This window comes from Maniola hyperantus, chromosome Z (genome assembly GCF_902806685.2).
Source record: "Maniola hyperantus chromosome Z, iAphHyp1.2, whole genome shotgun sequence".
Classification (NCBI taxonomy): Eukaryota; Metazoa; Arthropoda; class Insecta; order Lepidoptera; family Nymphalidae; genus Maniola; species Maniola hyperantus.
In genome coordinates this window covers 4,734,736-4,759,093 of record NC_048564.1, presented here as the reverse complement: position 1 = coordinate 4,759,093, position 24,358 = coordinate 4,734,736, and the positions used below count along the sequence as shown (strand labels likewise).

The 24,358-nt window shown below is 37.7% G+C and overlaps 1 protein-coding gene across 2 annotated transcripts in view; it reads right to left on the bottom strand.

The window, feature by feature from the left end:
• The window catches only part of LOC117995685 (uncharacterized), an 86,733-nt gene that overhangs the window by 12,570 nt on the left and 49,805 nt on the right, over nucleotides 1-24,358 (bottom strand). The window contains exons 7-23 of one of the 2 annotated variants that reach the window (XM_069509024.1): nucleotides 21,255-21,418; nucleotides 20,654-20,827; nucleotides 18,560-18,680; nucleotides 16,061-16,168; nucleotides 15,379-15,522; nucleotides 14,832-14,917; nucleotides 14,571-14,736; nucleotides 13,779-13,904; nucleotides 12,855-12,972; nucleotides 12,014-12,146; nucleotides 10,983-11,086; nucleotides 9,881-9,963; nucleotides 8,184-8,332; nucleotides 5,221-5,364; nucleotides 4,182-4,314; nucleotides 2,507-2,577; nucleotides 75-155 (exon numbers count right to left, since the gene is read on the bottom strand). In XM_069509024.1, the coding sequence (XP_069365125.1) occupies nucleotides 110-155; nucleotides 2,507-2,577; nucleotides 4,182-4,314; nucleotides 5,221-5,364; nucleotides 8,184-8,332; nucleotides 9,881-9,963; nucleotides 10,983-11,086; nucleotides 12,014-12,146; nucleotides 12,855-12,972; nucleotides 13,779-13,904; nucleotides 14,571-14,736; nucleotides 14,832-14,917; nucleotides 15,379-15,522; nucleotides 16,061-16,168; nucleotides 18,560-18,680; nucleotides 20,654-20,827; nucleotides 21,255-21,418 (2,070 nt within the window). In that variant the 3' untranslated portion in view covers nucleotides 75-109. Of the gene's footprint in view, nucleotides 1-74; nucleotides 156-2,506; nucleotides 2,578-4,181; nucleotides 4,315-5,220; nucleotides 5,365-8,183; nucleotides 8,333-9,880; nucleotides 9,964-10,982; nucleotides 11,087-11,406; nucleotides 11,562-12,013; nucleotides 12,147-12,854; nucleotides 12,973-13,778; nucleotides 13,905-14,570; nucleotides 14,737-14,831; nucleotides 14,918-15,378; nucleotides 15,523-16,060; nucleotides 16,169-18,559; nucleotides 18,681-20,653; nucleotides 20,828-21,254; nucleotides 21,419-24,358 lie in introns of those variants that run through there. The other variant, XM_069509025.1, reaches the window with a different exon arrangement.

The window sequence follows — 24,358 nt, the reverse complement described above, 5'->3', positions numbered from 1 at the left end:
GTAAAATTTACGTCACTCTATACCTACAATGAAGGAGTCGATTTGGGTATGCTTGATGCTATTAATATTCTTACTCTGCCAAATTCCTGAAGCGCCAGCGCTTTTTGCGTCATCCATCCCGTTTGTAATGCCATCCGCCCGAGCTGAAGAATGAACTAAAAAGTTGAAGAAGTAAATAGGTATAAACAATAAAGAATAAAGAATAAATCTATTTATGCCAATTAGTTACAGTTGTACTTAAGTCTTGGGAGTCAGTGTCTTCCGTTAACCTAGGTTACTTATTGACAGAAAAGAAATGAAACTAAACTAAACCATGAAAATGAAAATAAACCAATTAAACAATACTTAAGTACAAGAACATGCATGAAAAAATGCGTGTGTGCGTGTGTGTTGTGTGTGTATTTGTAGAGAATGCATACAGAACTCATTACCAAGGGTTTTATAGCTTGGTAATTAAGCTTGTTTATCCCTTCTAAAATTAACCTATTTTTAAAGTTACTCAATTTTTGAGTAACTTTAAAAATAGGTAGGTAGGTTTTGAGTAACTAAGATGCGGCGCCAGAAATGAATATTGCTTACGAGAGTAATAGCTTCTTACAAATGGGATGGGACATACATTTCGTCTTGCAGAAGTTGTAGGAATTAGTGGAATCATTGTTAGACGGTATCTTTGTAGGCAACGGCAGGTAAATGACTTTCTGACACATGTATATTTTATATTTTCAACTCTACTCAACTGCTTACATGGAAATCCTACATTATTGTTTATGTTAGCTTCTCTGTTAGATGGATATGTGTGGATAGTTACTTTAAATTTTATAATGAGAAATGAGACTTTAGTTTTACTGAAACACATAGGTACCAAGATTTATGTTTTTCTACATTTAATGTAAACAAATTGTTTTCTGGCCAGGTTGTAACTATTGTACACTTTCAGCTTTTTTGACTTTTGTGACTTTCAGCTGTTTGTTTATTTTTCCCATGTTTTCCCACAAAAAAATAGCACGGTGTTATCAGCAAACATAACTATTTCGGTCCCAGACAATTTTGTTTCACAAAGCTCATCGATGTAGAGCAGTAATAGGGTTGGCCCTAGTATGCTCCCTTGAGGTGTCCCTCAGGTTAGGTGAGGTGAATAGACAGTAGAAATGGTATATTCATATACTCTTACGTACAAATAATTCTTAAACCATTCAAGAGCAACACCCCATATTCCAATATTTTGTAACCGTGATAACAAAATCGGTACTGAAACCGTGTCAAAAGCCTTTTGCAGGTCAATAAACAGTCCCATACATTTTTTACCACTGTCCTATTCGGTTATTGTTTTAGAAGTAAGTTAACTAATTACTGCACCTTCAGTACGCACTGCGTTTTCAGTAGACCGACCTTCTCTAAACCCAAACTGATTACTTGAAAAAAATTATGCCTAAATAGTTTAACCTTGACCATTTTTAAACTTGTTTAATCTTCTCAAGGACTTAAGATAAAACTGGCCGTAAAGAAATCGGCCTATAATTAGTTGGTTGGGGTTTATCACTTGTTTTGTGTAAGGGAATTATCATTTTATTAATCCCGCTGAAAATTTTCCTGTTTCAAAACTCCGGTTACACAAACAAAAGAGAGATATAGTAGATCTTGAAACGTTTCAAAACATTAGTTGGTATATTATCCCAACTGGCTGCACTTCCCAATTTTACTAAGGTAATTAAGCTGTTTACCACAACTAATGATATAGTTGGTATTTTCTCTATGGTAAATAAATAATCATTCATTACATTTAGCGCTTTTTTGTTGCATATTTCTTTAATCACCTGCCAAGTATTTTTTTAAATTACTTAGCTTTACTTTCACTGAATTTAATTTAATAATTCTCTCTTTAAAGATTTAAGAATTCTATTATAAACATTTCTGTATTGTATATTTTTGTTATATATGTGTATCTATAATATCAAGAGATTTTTTGTGAAGTATATCCTGTTTTTAAATTGATTTCACTACACCATATTATGATATCCAGGTTTTAACGGTCGATTTCTGTTTGTCATTTTTTGCGTTGTGTTCATCAATACCATGTAATAATTTATGAACTAACATGCCCGCCATTATATTTACATCTTTTTGTGAACAAACCTCTTGCCAAGACATTTGGTTAAGATCTTGGCTTTTGGTAGTACTAGTAGGTATTCACTAAATATTTAGGCTAAAAAATATTTGATGCAGTTTTCATCAGATGCAGGTGGTTTAAAAATACTTCAGATAGAATTATTTAGTCGCTGTTATTTTGCCGGTGGCTACAGTTAACGTCTGTATACAGAATCTTAATCCTATTAACTTTGTTGCTAGAAAAACATTTTGTGAGAAATGGCTCTCTAATGCTAAATAACATTCTCAGTGGACAGACAGAGTGATGATACAGACACTTGTAAATGTGACTTGTGCAATAATTCTACTAAGTAATACTAATTTTTATTTCGTGTTTAAAAGAGATAATCTGTATTATTACCTGGTTGATCCTGATTTTTTGTCACTTTTTTCTGAGCTCGATGTGGGTTTTAGGTTGCTGCCTGTATCAGTCTAAAAAAATAACCAGGAAAATATTAATTTATAGGTTGCTGTTTTAATTTGTAACTTTAACAACCAACAGCCAACTATAAAATATTATGTGTACCAACTTAGGCAGCGGCAAACTAAGACCGTTGGAGGCTCGGGGCAGCATCCAAATGAAATAGAATTAATTTTATTTCATATAGGACAACATTCATGTCACATTGATGTTGAAAAACCGTTTGATATATTCTAGAATATGCCACATAATAAGTCAAATCAAGAATCTACCACTGGTTCGGAAAGCAGGTTTTACTGAGAAGAGCCGGCATCACTGAATGAGACCTCCGATTTCTTTTATGGCCCTTTTTATGTATCTTGGGCAGGGGTTCCTGTACTAGCGAGAATAAGGAAAGTGAACAGACGCAGAATAATATCGGGAGCGAAGCAAGCGAGAATTTTTTCTTTGAATTTGCTTTCATTGAACAAAGTTCTAAGTGAGCTTATAAAATAAATAAAGTCAGAATGAAAACCAACATGAAATTATTATTCAGAAACTTACTGAATTTTGCGAGTGAATTACAGTTCCTTATAAGTATATTCTATAAATTCTACGTAGGTTCGTTCAAAAGCGGAAATATCAACCCATTAATGAATATAACAGCGAGCGAATAGAGCGCGAATTTTTCTTAAATTTTACAGATAGGGATAATTTTATAAAAAGATTTTAGGGGCCTCCAATAAGTCAGTTGTGGCTCTATCCTAGGCACTCTATATATTTTGGCATGATTTAAAATTCGATATTAGTCAAATTGACAATCAGGGATTTCTCAAACTTTGGAGGCTCTTATGTACATGACCTACCCTTTCCACCTCATTCTTAGTCTACCACTGCCTGTACATTATGGATACTTGATTAAAAATATATAATAAGTATATTAGAAAAACATTTTTATTTTAAGAAAATATGTTCATTATGATAATGTCGTCAAACCACGAAACAGGCCTAAAAGCATTGTTAACAGCTTTTACTTAACACCTCAGGAATATTTATAGGTGCGACTCGCACTCGCATTGCCCTTACATGAGCAATTTTTTAATCTGGGCTCTGGAGCAATAAGTGGAGCAATCTGGAGCAATTATCTCCCTTAACTTGAAATTTTCAAGTATTACTGGGTATTGTAGTCTCATGTGGTCGTGCCGACATAATTGCCAGGAATTGCGGAATTTCAATTGCCCGTGTAAGCGTACCTTAGTAGACAGAGCCCATAAGCTAGCATATCTAATAACGCTATGCGAATCAGCCGCAGTATTCGCATAGTGTTATTATTTACGTTGCATAATTAACTTAAATAAATAAATAAATATTCTTTTAAATCTGAAGACTGATCCATATTTTTTTTAACTTGTTAGAAATCAGTGGTACGCTGTGCGCTGTCTCAATTCTCGGTGTTTGAGACTGCAGATGTAATTTCTAAGTATAACCAACCTTATTTGCCGTATCCTAGTGGACCACTAGCCTTGATCTCTAACTTTTTTTTAAACTTTAATTAAAACGCACGTAGATGCGTTTTAAGTGATTTATATCACTTGGTTATATAGTGTTCGGTGGATTAAGTAAAGATATGTCTTACCGATGCTTGCTGGCTAGTGGATGGTGCATCGTCCATTGGTATAGGAGACTGGCTGCCTACATGATGCATTTTAGTGAGTGGCGGATTTCCTTTGACGGAGTAGGAAAACGCAAGGCTACGTTTTAAAGACCCCCTGAAATCAAAAGAAAAGCCATATTACTTATTATTCAAATAGGTAGTGCATGAACTATAAATTTTTGTCTTCTAAAATATTACGTACTTCTTCCGCATGAAATTAGGTTTTTTAAAATCCCGTGAGAAGCCTTTGATTTTCTGAGATAAAGATTACTCTCTCCATATTATACTACTATTAATCTATACCCGTGCAAAAAATCACGTTAATCCGTTACACCGTTCTAACGTGATTGAAGGACAAACCAACAAACCGATAAACCAACAAACAAACACACTTTCGCATTAATAATAAAGGTACTGAGGTACTGATGTATGCATGTTAAAAAAATTTAAAATTCATGGTGACAGGTTATGATTCCATAAGTGAACTCAGCATCCTTTATTTAGCTATTCGAAAGGGCTGAGGGCTCTCCCCTTGCCCCACCCCCAATTTATATTAATAATCTAGTAGGTTCCTAATACAAATTATGATACGAGTAAAAATCCTAACTCCAGAAGGTCTAAAGCGCCAGGAAAATTTTGTCGCTAACGCGTTTCTCCGAGGTTTTTGCGATTTGTTTATCTTTTAAGCAAACTAAGGAAAATAACTGATATTGTTTTGAAAGAGTCCCGGTCGAAATGGAGATAGGCGGGCATGTCTGTAGGACCACAGATAACCGATGGACTTGTTTGCTGCTGAAATGGAGACCACCTACCGGAAGAAGAAACGTTGGAAGACAACCATCTCGTTGGTCTGATGACATCACCAAGCTTGCAGGGAAAACTTGAAGGAGACTCGCCTAACACCGAGAAGAATAACGTGCGCAGAAGGCTTATATCCAATCCAACAATGGATAAACAAGAGAACAAAGAAGAAAGAAGAAGAAGGAGGAAACTAAAGTACCTATAGATAGGTCATACGCACCTAGTAGGACTGGGAGGTGGATAACTGGAACCACGGTGATCAGGCGACACGTATTGTTGCGCCTGCGTCGCCTCGAGATGATTACGTAGCAGCTGCTCCTGGTGTAATTGGTACAACTTCTGTGATGCGGATGATTGCGACGGGCTATAAATTTTCAATTTATTATAGTTTACGATGCTTTTTAAATGGGAAAAGATCTAAGTTAAAAAACCGGCCAAATGAGAGTCGGGCTCATCATTCGTCCTCATTTTGACGTATATTTAAGTAAAAATATACCATCAGCTCGAAACTTCAGTCTAGTGCCGACGTCACTAAAATGGCGGCCACGCACTTTAGCAATTTGCGGGACTTAGGTATACAATGGTAGGGATTACGGAATGCGAACGAGTCTGACTCGTACTTGACCGGTCTTTTTTAATTTGCATGGCGACCATTTTGATATTTTTATTATTTGTTGTTAAAGCGGCAATAGGCAATATACATTCTGTGAAAATTTCCACTCTCTACCTATAATGTACATCCCTCTCTTAGACAGGCGAACGGATGGACAAACGGACATCGAAGACTATTACGAGTAGTAATTGGGTCTCGTTGGCACTCTACGGGTCATCATCATGATCATCATGATCAACCCATCGCCGGCTCACTACAGAGCACGGGTTTCCTCTCAGAGTGAGAAGGGTTTTGGCCATAGTCTACCACGCTGGCCATGTGCGGATTGGTAGACTTCACACACCTTTGAGAACATCATGGAGAACTCTCAAGCATGCAGGTTTCCTCACGATGTTTTCCTTCACCGTTAAAGCAAGTAATATTTAATTATTTAAAACGCACATAACTCCGAAAAGTTAGAGGTGCGTGCCCGGGATGGAACCTCCAACCTCCGATTAGAAGGCGGACTAGGCTATCACAGCTTCACTCTACGGGTACGGAACCAACACACAACATAGTCAACTATTACGAGTACTATTACTAGGTACTGGTAAATAGTTGACTACGTAGTTGACATCTCGAATTGTCGAATACTAGGTGGAGCGTTATGAACGCATTGTTCGCATACATTGCATGCTCAAAAGTAACATCATTTCAATTTATTACATCGTTAACACATCATTTACGAGATAAATGGTAGGTATTTGTGATTTACTTGTTCATAAAGTTTTCGTTAGCATGTCCCTTACACCCTGTATTATGTTTGTCAGCGTTAATCCGAAATTCCGTACCTATCAAATTGAAATAGGCTACTTGACACTTTTTTAAAGTTGGTCTTAAATGGTTAATATTTGTGCTATTATATCAAAAAAATTAACACTATATTTTTTTGCGCCCTAAAAACCGTAAAACTTTCATTTAAAAATATATTTTTCTTAGACAGGTGAAAACACTGTCGGCCATGTTTGGCCGATAGATTATCTGTGCTCTGACGTCATGCATTTGTAAACAACAGCATAACCTCCCAAAGTTTAATAAACATGACTTCTATACTAGTGTACATGAAAAATATAGTAATTTTCGTTATTGTATCATCCGAGAATGTAAAAAACGCATCGATAAAGACCACAGGAAAGTTGTGGATTAGAGTGCCCAGTGAAATAAATATACGTAACACGCGAAGACTTGCTTAAAGGGATCCTATATGACTAACGACTTCAACCCAAATTTATTTTTGCAAAGATCACTTTGTTGTAAGTCTTACTTAATAACTTATTCAATTTATAAAGAGAAAACGATATTTTTTTACGTTTACTATGAGTTTTTAGAAATATATAAAAACTAGCTTATGCACGTGACTTCGCCCGCGTGGACTTCATAAATTTCAAACCTCCATTTAACCCACTCAGGGGTGGAATTTCAAAAAATCCTTTCCTAGTGGATACCTTCTCTTTACCTACAAAGAACACACCCACCAAATTTCATGTATCTAGGACCAGCTGTTTAGATGTTTAGGCTGTGCGTTGATATATGAGTTAGTCAGGACTCTAAATTTTATATATATGGATACTACGTTAGTCCCCGCGTGACATAGGGATGACATTTCTTTGTTTACATATTTAATGGACGTCACATCATGGCTGACAGCGTTTTCTGCGTTTCAAATAAAAATAAAAACTGTATTTTTAAAATTGGATTTATATATCCATCCTGCGTTTTTAATAATTGTTATTGATATATTTCGTTGTCTTAAGCAAAATACTATAATAAATAATGATTTATTGGACGAAATTAGATATGAGTCAAGTAGCCTATTAATATGCGAGTAAGGTCCGAACCACTGAGCTTCCGAACTCCAAAGTGGACGGCCAACGTACTTGATTCCGGATTCCGAGTAGGAAGGTGAGTACAATAATGACACTTCAATCGAGCTCTAAGATCGATCACGCACTCATCCGGTCCGCGAGTCTGTAAAAATACGTTCCTTTTTGTTTTACGAGCTATTTTTATGGCACCTTATGGCATTATGTCGTAGATATTTTTTACATTCGTATTTTCACGGATTCGGATCGGATGAGTGCGTGATCGCTGTAACCTTTTTCCGTTATGATCCCAGATTCTAGGATCGTTAGACGTTCCTTATTTGCTGAGAAACAAAATGTGCCGGATGGAGTAATATTATAGTGTACTAGCTTATGCTCGCGACTTCGTCCGCGTGGACTACACAAATTTCAAACCCCTATTTCACCCGTTTATGTGTTGAATTTTCAAAAATCCTTTCTTAGCGGATGCCTATAATAGCTATCTGCATAGCAAATTTACCGATCCGTCTAGTAGTTTGAGCTGTGCGTTGATAGATCAGTCAGTCAGTCAGTTAGTCACCTTTTCCTTTTATATAATTAGATACTTTTAACTTATCCTTATCTGCTAGCTTGTGCGGAGCGGCCAATTTAAACATATCTGGCAGTCCTGGGATCTTGCTTTATTAAAGTACTTTGGAACTTTCGGTTAGTCTTAAAATATGTCCTTACCTTGAATTAGATTTTGGTGTACAAGGCTCGACAGTGAGGTCGGGTAAGCTGCATTGCGTTGCCACGTTGTTCCGCGTCTGCACCCGTAGTGTTTCTTGCTGAGGAATATCCATGCCGCGCGAAAGCGATGCCGACGTGGACGGTTGGGGCTACGAATATAACTTCTGTTCAACAATATATTTTTTTGAACTTTGTTTTTTTTAGCTCCGTTTAATCGAACTCATCCTATCAATCACAGATGTTGGCGAAGACTGTTAAGCTCGTGCATGTCACTCTTTTTGGTCCTGGCAAAATACCAGCGCTCTAAAACCTGCAGCATTAATGCTGAGCTGTGGCCATTTCATCCTGTGCCAAGTGGGTGCAAGAACTCATTTTAAATTAATTATTAAATACTTCTTATTATCTACTAACTACTATCTACTTACCATTAATTTAAAGTTTGTTTGTACCTTAGGCATAAGATGAATAAACTAGTTTTCTTTCTTTCTTCTTTCTTTCTTTCAACGCGTGGACTGCAGATATTTCGAACCTCTATTTTATCCCCTTAGGGGTTGAATTTTCAAAAATCCTTTCTTAGCGGATGTCTACGTAGTAATAGGTTACCTGCATGCCAAATTTCAGCCCGATCCGTCCGTTTAAGCTGTGCGTTGATAGATCAGTCAGTCAGTCAGTAAGTCAGTCAGTCAGACACTCTGTCAGTCAATCAGGCAGCTTTTCCTTTTTAGGGTTCCGTACCTCAAAAGGAAAAACGGAACCCTTAGAAGATCACTTTGTTGTCTGTCTGTCTGTCCGTCTGTCTATCTGTCTGTCTGTCTGTCTGTCTGTCGGTCAGTCAAGAAACCTACAGGGTACTTCCTGTTGACCTAGAATCATGAAATTTGGCAGATAGGTAGGTCTTATAGCAGACATTAGGGTAAAAATCTGAAAACCGGGAATTTGTGGTTACATCACACAAAAAAAAAATTGTGGTCATGAAATAAAAATTAGTATTTTCAATTTTCGAAGTAAGATAACTATATCAAATGGGGTATTATATTATGAAAGGGCTTCACCTGTGCATTCTAAAACAGATTTTTATGCATTATAGTTTTTGAATTATCGTGCAAAATGTCGAAAAAATACGCCTGTAAGTACGGAACCCTCGTTGCGCGAGCCTGACTCGCACTTGGCCGCTTAACAGACAACAAAGTGATCCTATAAGGGTTCAGTTTTTCCTTTTGAGGTACGGAACCCTAAAAATCGTCCCATCTGAGACCTGCCATGGCGTGCGCTGCTTAAATAGCTGTTAAAGTTACACGAAAGCAATGTATAGTGAAATACTCTCAAGCTACCCATGCGCAGCCGGAGCGGGTTGCTAGTAACAAGTAGGTAACAATAATATCTGTCACCGGCTGTATTGTATGTCACGTATTTAGTCGACAAACCCTCCCCCCCTTACAGCCACCCTCACAACGGGCAGCGGCAGTCGGCACGCCGCACGCGCAGCTCGCAGTCTCAACCGCGACGCGTGCGCGAATTGACTCCTTTGAAAAAGGACCCCGGATGGGTTCGAAACTAGTCGGGCTAACGTCGACTAAATACGTTAGTACAGCCGGTGACAGATATTATATACAATGGAAATCACTCACGATAGTTTAAACGCTAAAATAGGTAACAATTATTAAACTGTTCAAAACCTCAGGTGTTTAGGTACGTACCGTCACCGGTGTAAGTGGAGTCGTTGCTGACTTGGTTTCAGTGTCGCCACTATCGCTCAAGTGCACGGTGATTGACGGCGTTGCTGCAAAGAAGGGCATCATCATCATCACCATCATCATCAACCAATAGACGTCCACTGCTGGACATAGGTCTCTTGTAGGGACTTCCACACGCCACAGTCTTGCGCCGCCTGAATCCAGCGACTCGTCTGATGTCGTCCGTCCACCTAGGGGGGGGGTCTTCCAACGCTGCGTCTTCAGGTGCGAGGTCGCCATTCCAGCACCTTGGGACCCCAACGTCTATCGGTTGTACGAACTGTGTGCCCTGCCCATTGCCACTTCAGCTTCGCAACCCGTTGAGCTATGTCCATGCTATGTCGGTTACTCTAGTTCTCCTACGGATCTCCTCATTTCTGATTTGATCACGTAGAGAAACTCCAAGCATAGCTATCTCCATCGCCCGCTGAGGAAGAAGGGCATACTGAACCAGTAATAAGTGTCCCACTAGATCATCATAATGATCAACCCATCGCCGGCTCACTAAAGAGCACGGGTCTCCTCTCAGAGAGAAGGGTTTTAGCCATAGTCTACCACGCTGGCCATGTGCGGATTGGTAGACTACTGAATTACTCGCTACTTGACTAAAATACTAATGTATATAGTCCGAACTAGGCTTTTTAGGGTTGTCAGGAGGTAAATTAAAATACAAAAGCCTGACTTAGTAGCACTATCTATTGTAGCATACATTAATTAGACTGGATATTTTGATCTATAAACCAAACGAATATAAAGGAAAAGGACTGACTGACTGATCTATCAACGCACATCTCAAACTACTGAACGGATCGGGCTGAAAATAGCTATTGTAACTTAGGCATCCGCTAAGAAAGAATTTTTGAAAATTCAACACCTAAGGGGGTCAAATAGTAGTTTGAAATTTGTGTAGTCAACTTGGTCGAAGTCGCGAGCGTAAGGTAGTCTTTAATAATAGCCAAACATTTTATAGCAACCATTTTCTTGAAGCTTCTTTTTCCCTAATGGTAATAAGCAACGATTTTAGCTGCGAAAAATAAAAGGGCTAAATTTCAATATCCGTACGTACTTTCATGTGATGGAGGGATCACTAGAGGTGCCAAGTTTACAGCTGTTCTTTGGTGGTGTGTGCTTCTAATGGGTCTTGGTTTTTCCTCAGGTTCCAACATATTTCTGTAAATCATTGTAATGATGTAGACATTGAACGTTAGCATATCCCCGACACTCGATATAAGCGAACTGATTTAATTATCTATTAATATACTGCTATCGGAACACCAGTCTGCCTACTAATTCGCTAACTCAGTGTCTAACACAGTGTCTGACACTCAATGATAGCCACCCAGCTCGTGTGACATTTATTTTTAATCCAATGATGGTTTCCTACGCAAAAATATTTTAATATTACTCAGTGAAACACCTATTTCGAACCAACCAGTGTCAAAATATGAGCTCGGTGGCTATCATTAATAAACGTTAAGCACTGAGCTTACCTGTGAATTACCCTGCTGGTAGAGGTGACGTCTGAGCGAGGCAATCAAGGTAGTCGTAAGCAACATCAGTGATTTTCGCACGCGTGACAACAAGGTGAGAACTGAGTGAAGCCAGCGCGGCAGTGCCAGTAGTCATGCTATTAGGTCGTGGGTTACTATCTCGGACAAAGAATCAAGGTGGACTTGTCAGACGCGTATCAGGGACAAAACAACAAAAGAAATCATACTTACGTATGAGTGTGGTTTTGCAGTGACACTTTACTGTCTGTGTTGGTAAACGCGCGGATGACCCGCTCGAAACGGCCGGGCCATCCGCGCGTGTTTGTTAAACTATGTAACGATCCAAGAAACGCAAAGCCCGCGACGCTTACCAACCGTGCTAGTGAAAGCGCCACTGTAAAACCACACTGAAAGGTTATGTTTCATAATTTGCGCCTTCGAAAATCACACCTTCAATACCTACTAAATTTAAAACAGAAAACTAAAAAAAAAATCGTAATATTCGCAATAAATTACTATCACAGAGGTTTGTTGGGCACAGGTGACAACTGTGCCCAACAAAAAAAAGGATCGAGTCCCTAAGTACTAAAGTTTAGGTATAACTTACTTTGCTGCTTTCAATAAATCCATTATGTTTATTGTTGTTGTAGGACTAGGTGGTCTTGATATTTCCATTTTGCGCTGGAATTCACGACTGCGTTGACGCGATCCCGGCGCTCGAGCGCTCACTCCAATAATCACTGAAAGAAAGTAGATATTAATGTACTCTCCGCTCTCTGCCGTATTCCTCATTGCTGAGGGCCGTGATCCCTTCCCATTATATACCGATAAAGGTTTACTTAATAAAAATTCAAGGGGTCCCGCGACCGTTCCGCATAAAACTCGACAAGCTATTTTACTTTAACTTATTATCAGATGTTTAGAATATAATAGAATAGAATATATTTTATTCAAGTAGACTTATTACAAGTGCTTTTGAATAGTTTAAACTAGTTTAATTTACCACTGGTTGGTGGAATACCATTCCTACCGAGAAGAACCAGCAAGAAACTCGGCGGTTGCTCTTTTCAATTGACCAGTTTACAATATTAGAGCGCGGCGGGGAGACGAGCTCCTGGTCGCCCGGTCGCGCGGCGCCTGAGCCCGGCACTAGCCAGCAGCCTGACCTTTGATTTTATTAAATTACCGCAGTCCCCGTTGAAGGGGAATAGAGAACGGGGACAACGGGATAGATTTTCAATAATTTTATTTAAATACCGATCTCCCCGTTAAACGGGAGAGACAACGGGGACAACGGGATAAATTTTTAAAAATTTAATTCAAATCCCGATATCCCCGTTAACGGGGACAACGGGACTACATGCGATCCTTGACTCGAACCCGAGACCTGATGATCTTAAAAATAGCAACTAGCTCGACGAGGCAGTGTACAACAAAGATAAAAGTACCTTCAAAGCCAAACTCTGCGGGCTTGAAGTTTGGCGCGGCCTTGCTCTCTTGGACCATAGCTGCCACGCGCTCGCGGGCCTCGTGCTCGATAGCCGCTTGGTCGGCGTTCGAACGTGCCTTACAACACACAAAACGACAATCCTTACAAACATCGGCAGTTTGATTTTGATTAGCGTTTAATATTCTAAAATCTCTAAGGGACGTCCGCCTTCTAATCGGAGGCCGGGGGTCCGATCCCGGGCACGCACCTCTGACTTTTCGGAGTTATGTGCTTTTTCATTAATTAAATATCACTTGCTTTAACGGTGAAGGAAAACATCGTGAGGAAACCTGCATGCCTGAGAGTTCTCCATAATGTTCTGAAAGGTGTGTGAAGTCTACCAATCCGCACATGGCCAGCGTGGTAGACTATGGCCAAAACCCTTCTCACTCTGAGAGGAAACCCGTGCTCTGTAGTGAGCTGGTGATGGGTTGATCATGATGATGATTCTAAAAGCCGAGTAGTCGCTGCATCGTGGCTTGTTTCCATTAATTACATAACCGTAGAATAAATTACGTAGCTCAAAAGGAAGCTGAAATGGCACTGGCCATATCACATAGTTTGGATAGTTAATAGATGTTGGGATCCCTAAGTGCTAAAATGGTGAACTCGCAACAGAAAGCACAACGTTAGCATATCCCCACCAAGTTGATAAGACTTAACATAAAGGCTTTATTGAGTTTTAATCTTCCTGCTTGTTGAAATATAGGTTAACATTTAGTATGCGACAGGCCGAGACGGCAATCGGGTTGGGGATGCCCCGCATACCCACACAGCCCCCGCACTAGCCCAGTGCGGGTGTGCGGAGGATCCACCCGCCTCATACCCCAATTGCCATGTCGACCTTTCATGTACTGGTACTACAGGTAGATATAAAACTTACCCGGATTTGGAGGTGTTCCACCATTTGCTGCAACTCGGCATTAGTCATTTCCTTGTAGTGATTTCGAGCAGACCATATCATCATTTCATACGTCAATCTAGCTTCTTTTACTTTATTTTCCCAAATCTGTGAAGATAGAGATATAAATGTTTTTGAACTCGGTACTAAAATACCATCAACTAATAAGTACATAAAATATTGGATTAGTTATGGTAAAGTACGGATAGATGCCACAGTGGGATAGATGCCACAGTGGGATAGACGCCACACTTTCAAAAAGCCTATCTAAATCGCAACAAAGAAGTAATAGTTCAAATAGGTAGCTTAGGTACCACACACATTAATTATTGTCCCCGCAGGTCATCATGCAGATCAAATGCGTTTCGCTTATGCGTGTGACACACACCTAGGTGTTAATCTCTGTTTTGTGTTTATTTTAGATAAAAATGAACATTTTAATATTAAATATTTTACTTATTTTATACGATAGGGCATCTGTCCTCCTTTCCATTTCCATGGCAGGACATCTATACCTTCAAAAAGGCATCTATCCCCAAAAAATGTGTCTGCAAAAACCAATTTTCTTCAAAACCAGTAATAATTGTCAGGTCAACAAAACGTAGTCGTAACGCTACATGAAAGATTAAACTTGCTATAGGAATCATTCAAATTAAATTCATATTTTTTAAATTACTTAGAACGCTTTTCAAAAAGTGGGGCATCTATCCGTACTTTGCCCTATCTGGGTCTTTGATTACTACAGATTTTTATACTTAAAGGAAATATACTTACTCTTAATGTTTTTTGAGGATCAGGGTCCTTTGGCGACTCTGTGAGTATAAAACTTGTGGACGCAGATCCTAGGTCGTCCATAACTATATACCCGATTCCTGAAAGATCATTATTCCTGCCGACAAATTTAGGAATCTGCACCAGCTTATCTATCATATATTTAGGCCTATAATTAAAAAAAATACCATTACGTCGCGCTGCGCTTTACTTACGTTATAAGAATAACATTAATGAAGTTGGTATAAAGTCTGAATAATTTACCTTATGAGTTTAGAGTGACGCGTATTTTTCGTCACCCTATTGCACACCAGAAGCATATCAGTTAACAAAATTACTCGGGCATCGGTCTAAAAGAAAACGTCTTTAATAATTTATTTATAATACAAATACAGAACGTATTATATATTGTTCTTTCATCAACTATCTCAATATCAAAGAGACAATAATATTATAGACAAGTCATTAAAATAAAATAAAAAGAGAAACAGATCATTCGCAAAAGCATGCTAGTAAATCCATTGTGGAGAAAAATTAATTCGCAGGCTCTTACTTAGGTGTTATTTACACATTATAAGTTTCGATTTTATGTATATTACGGTTTTCAGCAGTTTAGCAGCAAAATTAATATTATAATGGCAACATGTGTACCGTACCTATTTTTTAACATACATATTATATTAATACCCAAAAATAAACACAAAGGACAGTGTGTGCATGCATCCAAACATGACGCTAAGCAGAATAGTAAGTGTATTGAAGTGTAGTGTAAGTTAATTAGACTATAATATCTATTTTTAATTAATCTTGCCTCCTTAGCTCCATCCCGTATCCTGAAGTTACCTTCGTGAATGAAGCATCGGCTATGGTACGGGCGGCAGTAGAGCATGGGGACTTTTAAGTTTATTGACGAAAACGATTTGAACTGCCGTTCTAGCTCGTCATCCTTGAGATCCTAAAACAAAAAAGATTTTTGTAATAGTATAAATTTTAAACTTCTTATTACCTACTAAAAGACATCAACGCGCATTTTTAGGGTTCCGTATCCAAAGGGTAAAATGGAACATTACTACTAAGACTCCGCGCTGACCGTCCATCTGTCTGTCTGTCACCAGGTTGTCTCTCATGAACTGTGATAGTTATACAGTTGAAATTTCACAGATGATGTATTTCTGCTGCCGCTATATAACAATAAGTAAATACTAAAAACAGAATAGAATAAATACTTAAGGGGGCTCCCATACAACAAACGTGGTTTTTTGCTCGTTTTTGCTCGATATTGATAACGACAACATAATATAGACCGCTTGAAATATTCACAGAATATTTAGTTATTTATTATATTAACTTTAAAAATAAATAATTAAATTGAAATAAAACAAATATTTTAGTTGGGCTCCCATACAATAGACATGATTTTTTTGTCGTTCTCATAGATAATGGTACGGAACCCTTCGTGCGCGAGTCTAACTTGCACTTGACCGGTTACTTACACATTCATAAGATTCCAGTGTTGATTGTAACTTATTCAGTTTTTCAATTTCCTCTCGCTGTCGAACAGTGCGATTCACGTTCTTCACGTAGTTTTTTGCGGCGTTTTCCTGTAACAAAGTAAGTACCTATGAATTAATTATCTTCTTAACCTTAAATACATAATTGACGTAAAATATGTCGAAGTACTATACTTAATGGTAGGGGAGCCCAAGAGGGGATTTTGGGATTTAATCGAGCGCGTCGGATTAAGACAAGGTAAGTTAATTAGATGCAGAAAAGTGTGCATTTCATTGATCTGAAATGGGAAAGTCACAAAGTTTCAAAAATTGGCCATGACTTTTGGTTGCGTCCAAATCGTCAGTTTTTTTTAATAGGAATTACTTGAGGATTCACTTAACATCCCTTTTCAATATCTGACGCACTCAATAACTATTTTTGGGTCTATTATCTTTTTCTTATCTTTTTTTTAAATTGATAGACTCGCGCTTGGCTGCAATTAGACCTGGTGGGAAGTGATAATGCAGCCTAAGATGGAGCGCCCCCTTCTACACCTTCGCACGGCCACCCCCACCCACCATGCAGATTAATATTTTTGTGATAGAAAAACACCTGGGGCGCATTATATACTGTTTACATCTAAAGTGCTCGAGTATTTCTTTGCGAATATATATATTTTTACATTTTTGAAAACCTGTACGCGTTCTCCCTAACAGTGAAAGGGCTTACATCATAATATATAACCTTTTTTTTAGCACCGAATCTTCACAATCCATTAGGTCCCCACGACGCTCGAGTAAATCCCTATTTAGCCTCTTGGGCTCCCCTATTATAAGAAATAAGTTAATGAAGGTTGATCAATCCGCTGCGCGCCGTACCTGCACTTGATACGCTACTTGATACCCGCATCTTCGGATATCAAGGAGACTTGTAAGTAAGAGAGGTTTAAATTTTATATGCTGCCTCGTCTAAAATTTAGAGTAAGGTGTTGGCTATTTTGATATTAATAATAATCGCGGATAAACTGAGCTTTTGGGGTAAAGAAGTTTAGATAATCAGGTGACAAACAACATAATCGTACTTACATAAAATCTAAATCTTATCTAATCTTATCTAAATCTAAATATATAAAAGGAAAAGGTGACTGGACTGACTGACTGACTGACTGACTGATCTATCAACGCACAGCTCAAACTACTGGATGGATCGGGCTGAAATTTGGCATGCAGATAGCTATTATGACGTAGACATCCGCTAAGAAAGGATTTTTGAAAATTCAACCCCTAAGGGGGTGAAATAGGGGTTTGAAGTTTGTGTAGTCCACGCGGACGAAGTCACGAGCATGAGCTAGTATACTTTGAAAGGAAAAGGTGACTGACTGACTGCCTGACTGACTGATCTATCAACGCATAGCTCAAACTACTGGACAGAGCGGGTTGACATTTGGTATGCAGATAGCTGTTATGACGTAGACATCCGCTAAGAAAGGATTTTTGAAAATTCAACCTCTAAGGGGGTAAAATAGGGGTTTGAAATTTGTACAGTCCACGCGGACGAAGTCGCGGGCATAAGCTAGTATTACTTAAATGCAATATTCACCGAAAAAATTGACCGAGCTAAATTGCTAGTTTCTACGATAGATACGATAGGTATAAGTACGAGGCAGGTTGAAATAGCAATCGGGGAGGGAACGCCCCGCACACCCGCAAAGCCCCCGCGCTAGCCCGGTGCGGGCGAGCATGGGTGACGTGCGGGTGTGCGGGGCGTCCCCCACCTCATGCCCCGATTGTCGTCTCAATCTGTCATGAACTATAGCTATATCTTAGGTTTGACGCATACCTACGGAGTAGAGTGGTGCTCAGGTTTACACGTTGGAATATCCACCCTAATAATATTACGAGTCCTTTTGAGGCTCCTGCGCATATTGTTTGAACATTAAATACCAATAATTTTAACCTTATTTCTATTTACTTCAAAGTAAATAAAACTTGAAGAGATCACTATTGTGAGATTTCCGCATTTTCACTTAGGTATTATATATTATAAACATTTACGCTTATTTTTTCAAATTAATTGTATAATCTTAGACACATTCACATCTGATAGAAAGTGATGATGTGACCTAAGATGGGGGATACGCTTGCCTATAAGATGCCTATTCACTCTTAATTTAAAAATACCCGATTATAAATATTAGGAAACCTACGATCACATTACGGATTGCATGCGTGTAAAGTGTAGATGATAAAATTATATTGTACCTTTACCTATTAGTTGCTTCAGAAAGAAAAGGAGCAATCGAATACATATTCCGTTTTTTAGCCAACTGCATCATTTGGAGGGTAATGTTTTTCTCTATCTAAGTATATGGTATCTATCTAAAATTGTTTGGCGCCGCTTGCAGCCTAAATGGGTTTGTATTTTATTTTTTAATTCTACAAAATTCGGTGCAGCCGGGTTTCTTTACACTAAGATTTGCTTATATTATTAATATACGTTACCATTAGCTGTAGTGTAGCTCGTTCTGGACTGTCCAAAGTATGTTCTATAATCCTTTGTAAAATTAAAGTATACTTCATCAGTCTCTGCATTGGCTTCACCAAAAAGTCCGTTAGTTGGAGTCTGAAAGTAATAATTACATTTAAGTATATAAGACCCGCAAATTGCTAATGCGCGTAGCCGCCATTTTAGTGACGTTTTAGTCGAGCAATCAGTACCGTTGACAAAGCTGTCGGTAGAGTACGAGTATCGTGTTTTGAAAAATTGCAAATTCACACATTTTACTTTGTTTTTGTTTGTTATTGTTGTTAAGTTTTTTGTTTTATTTGTTCTAGTTGTTGTTTCCTTTTTGGGTTATATATATGAGTAGGAAAATAATTAATAGTCGTGCCCGTGAGATTATTATTAAAGTAGACAATTATTTTGCAAAAGAGAAGGAGGATTCAAAAATATTTTTCGACGGTATATTTTAATTTTGGCTGACGTCACGCTGATGTTAATGAGACAAGGTTCTAGCGCAATAGCAATTTGCGGGACTTATAGGTTGAAAATTCAATACAGGATGAAAATCAAAGTTAGTTATAGTCCGTACAAAATTGTCTTCCTCTTCTCTAAATTCTCACGCGCCATTTTAACTCTATGAATCAACTGTCATGTACAAAGTACGGTTCATCTAGGTTCGTCTTTAAAATAAGGACTAAATACTTTTAACATGAAAGTTGACACATAAAGTTAAAAAGGCGAGTGAGATCTCATTTTGTACGCATTGTACAGGCTACAGCACATTATTATGACGTTATAATGCGTACAAAGTGAGCTCTCACGCGACATTTTAAAAATGGTAAAAAAATGGTTCATGCCTAAATTTTTTTGTTGCTATTCAATACCTACGGATTCCATTGTATTCAGAACATTTCACGAGGAATGTTTGTAAGTAGGTAGATTCTAATAGGTATAAACATACTCATATTTTGTCCATTATCACTACCCATATTATAAATGCAAAAGTATGTTTGTTGGTCCTTCAGTGACGAGCAACGGATTGACGTGATTTTTTGCATGGATATATAGTTAAAGATCGGGAGAGTGACATAGGGTACCTACATACCTGGGATCCGGGAAAATCAAAGAGTTCCCACAGGATTTATTAAACCAAAATCCACGCGGACGAAGTCACGGGCATCAGCTAGTACATTTATAGCATAACTGAAGTGATTCATTCCCAAGCTTTTAGGCTAATAGATATTGTACCTGTACAGGGTGTAAGATCCATACCTACTGCATAATGAAGAAAACTCAAACCAGAAATCAGTACCTAGTACCTACATAATTCTGAGTTCTGTAACGTTGAAATTTTTCATCGATCTTTTCTTGATTTTACATAGTTTTTTGCTCATTACAACATAGAATATCCTAGGTAATAATATATTCCAACTTGTTTTTAGATAAAACAGGTTAAAATGAAGACAATATATTTAACACAAAAGAGCAATGTAACATACTCTACTTGCACGCGATCACATTGCGAAGCAGCTGTGTTTATCAAAAGTTGTTGCTCAAGGAGGGCAGTCTCGGTCTAAGTTGTACCTTTAATGATTATTATATACCTACTTAAGGCTTATAACGCTTTGGCGGGTGGCAGTGGTCGTTGATTGTGGAGCGTTCTGATCGCATTGCTCGTGCAAAATTACAACATTACAGTTAGAGTGATAACAAATCAATTTGCGATATAAAATTATATAATTGTTATTTTGTTACAGGCATAAAGTGCAACCTATGTCTATGGCATAATGTCCTATCTCAAATTTTGGGTGATTTAATTTTGCAATATTTCGTACACCGCAGTGTCACAGTTCAAGATGGCTTGGAAGTAAAAATTTGAAAAACACGCACACTAGCGAGACTTCACCTACATTGGCAAACGTAAACAATAACTATTTAGCTGCAGGAAACAAATTCATAAAATTGAGATAGAACACGTTACGATAGTCGATACATATAATAATATTACTTCGACTGTGAACTGGTAACGGGTAGGTATATTTTATCGATGATGTGTTTAGCTGTTTAGCCATTCCGAAAATTGCCTCACTTACCTTCTGCTTTCTTTTTGGTGGTAGCACCAGGAGAGATATAAAGAAAACTCAGGATCGTTTTGCTTGGAACGGTAGTACTCGAGGAGTTTGTTTTGCTCAACAATAAACCTTTCATACGGACCCATTATTTCACGGAAGTTCATAAATCCAATTCTCATTAATTCCGTATTGAAACTGAAAATAAATTTATTTTTATATACCTACTTGTCCGATTGAGAGAACAAATAAAACAAACTACTAATAGAATTTTTAATAAATAGATAAATATTTCCAAAATGCTATTTAGATTATGGTTTTTAAAAGCAATAGCCGAGAATTTATGCTGATTTTCTCGGCATGATCCACGTGGTAGACGCACGGCAACTATGTAGTATGCGACCGATCGAGATGACAATCGGGGAAGGAACGCCCCGCACATCCTCACATCTCCCGCGGCGAGTGTGGGTGTGTGGGGTGTCCATAAGCCTTATACCCCGATTGCTATCTCAACCTGTCGCGGACTTATAGGTACGTGACAAATACTTTTTATTAGAAAAGTGAAATACTCCTTTAGAAAGTTTTGGTAAATTAAGTTGTCATAAAATCATCATCAGTTACTTACGGTTTTTTATTCGTGACGGCATTTTTAATCATAGGCATTAAAGCGATGGACCAAAAGTAGAGGCTGGCGTTTAGAACATCGGGAAGATTTAAAAACAATTTTTCTGTATCGATGTTCAACATTTTTTTCTGGTCTTGTAACGCATGTGCCGCTGCCATGAACACCTGTGAACAATTTAACTTCGATTTGGTATAGGTAGATACAACTATTGAGATGTCCTCTTAAATTAAACTTGCGCGGGATACAGGTCACGTCTTGTACCTATTCCCTCTAAAAAGTGAAACAATAATAATATGCATAGGCTCTGCAGTATTATTGTAATCCAAGTGTCGTCGATTTGGGCAACCCCTAAATCATTAGCTACTTCTTTCTGACGGTCCTCCGACTCGCCGACGCAACGCGATGGCTTGAAGGGCTTATGCATATATTATTTTTGTTTTACTTCTGAGATAGTAGTTGTGTTATGGTAGTAGGTTGACACCTGTGTGGAGCAGCCGTTTACCTAAACTTTTAGATTCTAAATGTTCAAAAACGTTTTATTACATATGCAAAACAATACTGTTGAGGTTCAATAGTTTCTGCGTTATCAGGAGGTCAAAAATAGCTTAAAATCGTTCGTGTGATATATATCTTTTAGTTTGCCTCGTCTTGGCGGGGGCACTACCGTGTCCCTTGATACACATTACGCAATACCATGCCAGTGCGTCACCCTATTAGAATTTGGCCTTATTAATTAATTTTGTCTGGATATTAATAAGTATGTATTGGTTGAATTAATAACCGATTTGATTATTCTAATAAGAAAAAAAAAGGGTTCCTTGTTTACTACGGAACCCTGAAAAACAACCATATTGAAGTCGCGTGCTGTTTCTGTAGCATAATATTATCTTACATTTCTTCTCTTTTATCTTTTTACCTGTTTCAGTGACCGTCTTTTTTATAGTAGCTCGCATAGTAATAAATTTATAACTGTGTGTTCATCCCGTAAAAAATCCCTAAGCACGCTATTTAAAATAATGTTTTTTTTTAAAATCTTAAACTACGCCCTATAAATCGTGTTTTACCAAAGTATGCAATGATGTTTCATTTGGCGACAAGCTCTTTCTAAATTATTTTACACATTTTGATTTTTTTCAATTCATTCTTGCGCTTGGCTGGAATCAGAGAGTGCGCTTGGATATTCTAAGCAAGTGCAGTTATTCACTCTTGACTTGAAGCTACCCATATTAAAATTGGAGGAGAATATTGATGCTGGAAGGGCTATACACTACTACAGCATTACGCTGAGGCAATTCCCCTTTTTTGGGACAGTTTTGCGCCACAGACACGAATTCGGGTTTATGTCAGACATTTATTTTATTCTATTTTAGATTAATTTTACTGTAATTCCATGCAATTCGGCTGCGAAAATCGCCGCCTCGTAACACGTACGATAGATAGTGTACGTCGTACACTATCGGAGCTAAGTAAGTACGGTGGTTTTCTCGGTTGAAATGCATGGAAAGCCGTACGTACCTATTAGTTAAGTATTTGTAATCTTTTTTTTTGTCTTCATGCTTTGTTTTTTGTTATGTTTTTTGATTTGTTATGTTTATGTACGTTTGTCTGGTGTTGTTGTGTTTTGTACTGTGCGCTATGGTCCCAAATAAGTAATAAATAAAAGGTTATTTAAGGGCGTTCCACATTCTAGCGGTTTGAGTTAGAAACGAGGAGCCAAATCACTTCATACTTTTCCGTGGATAATCGACTATTCTACTACTAGACTAGACCTAACCTAATATTTTTACAATAAGCCGTTGTTAAGAAAATAATTATATAAAAAAAAATATATAAAGTCCTTGTTAAGACATTATAAGGCATAAATTTCAATGATGAGGGTGGTGTGAACCATAAAAAATTCGACTCCCAATTTACCATAACATCCGATCTCCCATTACATGGTAATTTTTTTTATTATTGCCGCCGTAATTATAGGCATAGGTTGGTTTTAGAAGAGTGGAGTGTTTTTTCAGTCCAAACTGCAGGAAGGCATTGTTAAATTGCAAGCCTACAGCGGTAAATTGAATAAGAACTTGGCTTTTGACACGCTGCCGCGTGTCTTGATTGATTATTTGAAAGCACTTGTAAAATATCATGTACCTAAATAAAAACTTTTCTATTTTATTCAGCACCGGTAGAACTTCTCAACAACAAATCGATTTCATTTAAGTAATTTTCTAAGTTTGCATAAGACTTAACAATACCAGAGAATACATACCACAAAACAACTGTTTCGAACAATTGTCATGTTCCTCAACCTGTTAAAACCAAAAAAATGCCTGACTATCGAAGTTTATTTTGTTAAGGTGATTTGATAGACCCAGCCGCGAAAATTCAAATTTTAGTTAGTTTTTCGTAAATAGTAGACTACTCATACATCGAAAGCGTATGGTAGTGCGTTTTGCGGGCATAAAACTTATGCATTTACATGTTTTTCCATAAGAACTTTGGTTAAAAATACTCATTTACTTCATATTTGTGCAAATCTGTTAAAATTCAGAAAATTATCCTTTAGGAACAAATATGAAGTAAATGAGTATTTTTAACCAAAGTTTTTATGGAAAAACATGTAAATGCATAAGTGTTATGCCCGCAAAACGCATTACGTACTATAAGCTTTTGATGTATGAGTAGTCTACTATTTTCGAAAAACTAACTAAAATTTGAATTATCGCGGCTGGGTCTATCAAATCACCTTAAAAACTACATTTACCATTCAAGGCAGTAAGTAATTCGCGGAGTGATCACTTTGGTGGAAGATAAACAGTCTATATTCTGGTATGAAAACTAAATATATCCAGCTAAAATTTCTTTTTTATATTTTCCTTTTAGCGCAGGAAAATATTAGACTAAGCTCAAGTCAAAAGAACTTTTATAAACTGCTTGTTTAAATATTTTATATTCTAGGAGTTAAGGCATTTAGTTAGTTGGATGCGAGTTGCCCTCTTTGATCAAACGTAAGCTGGAATTGACTTTAGAAGACGTTCTAGTCACAAAGTTAAATTTTATTATTATGAGTATTTATTTATGCATTCTATTTATTTATTCTTATTTTCAGGAGAAGG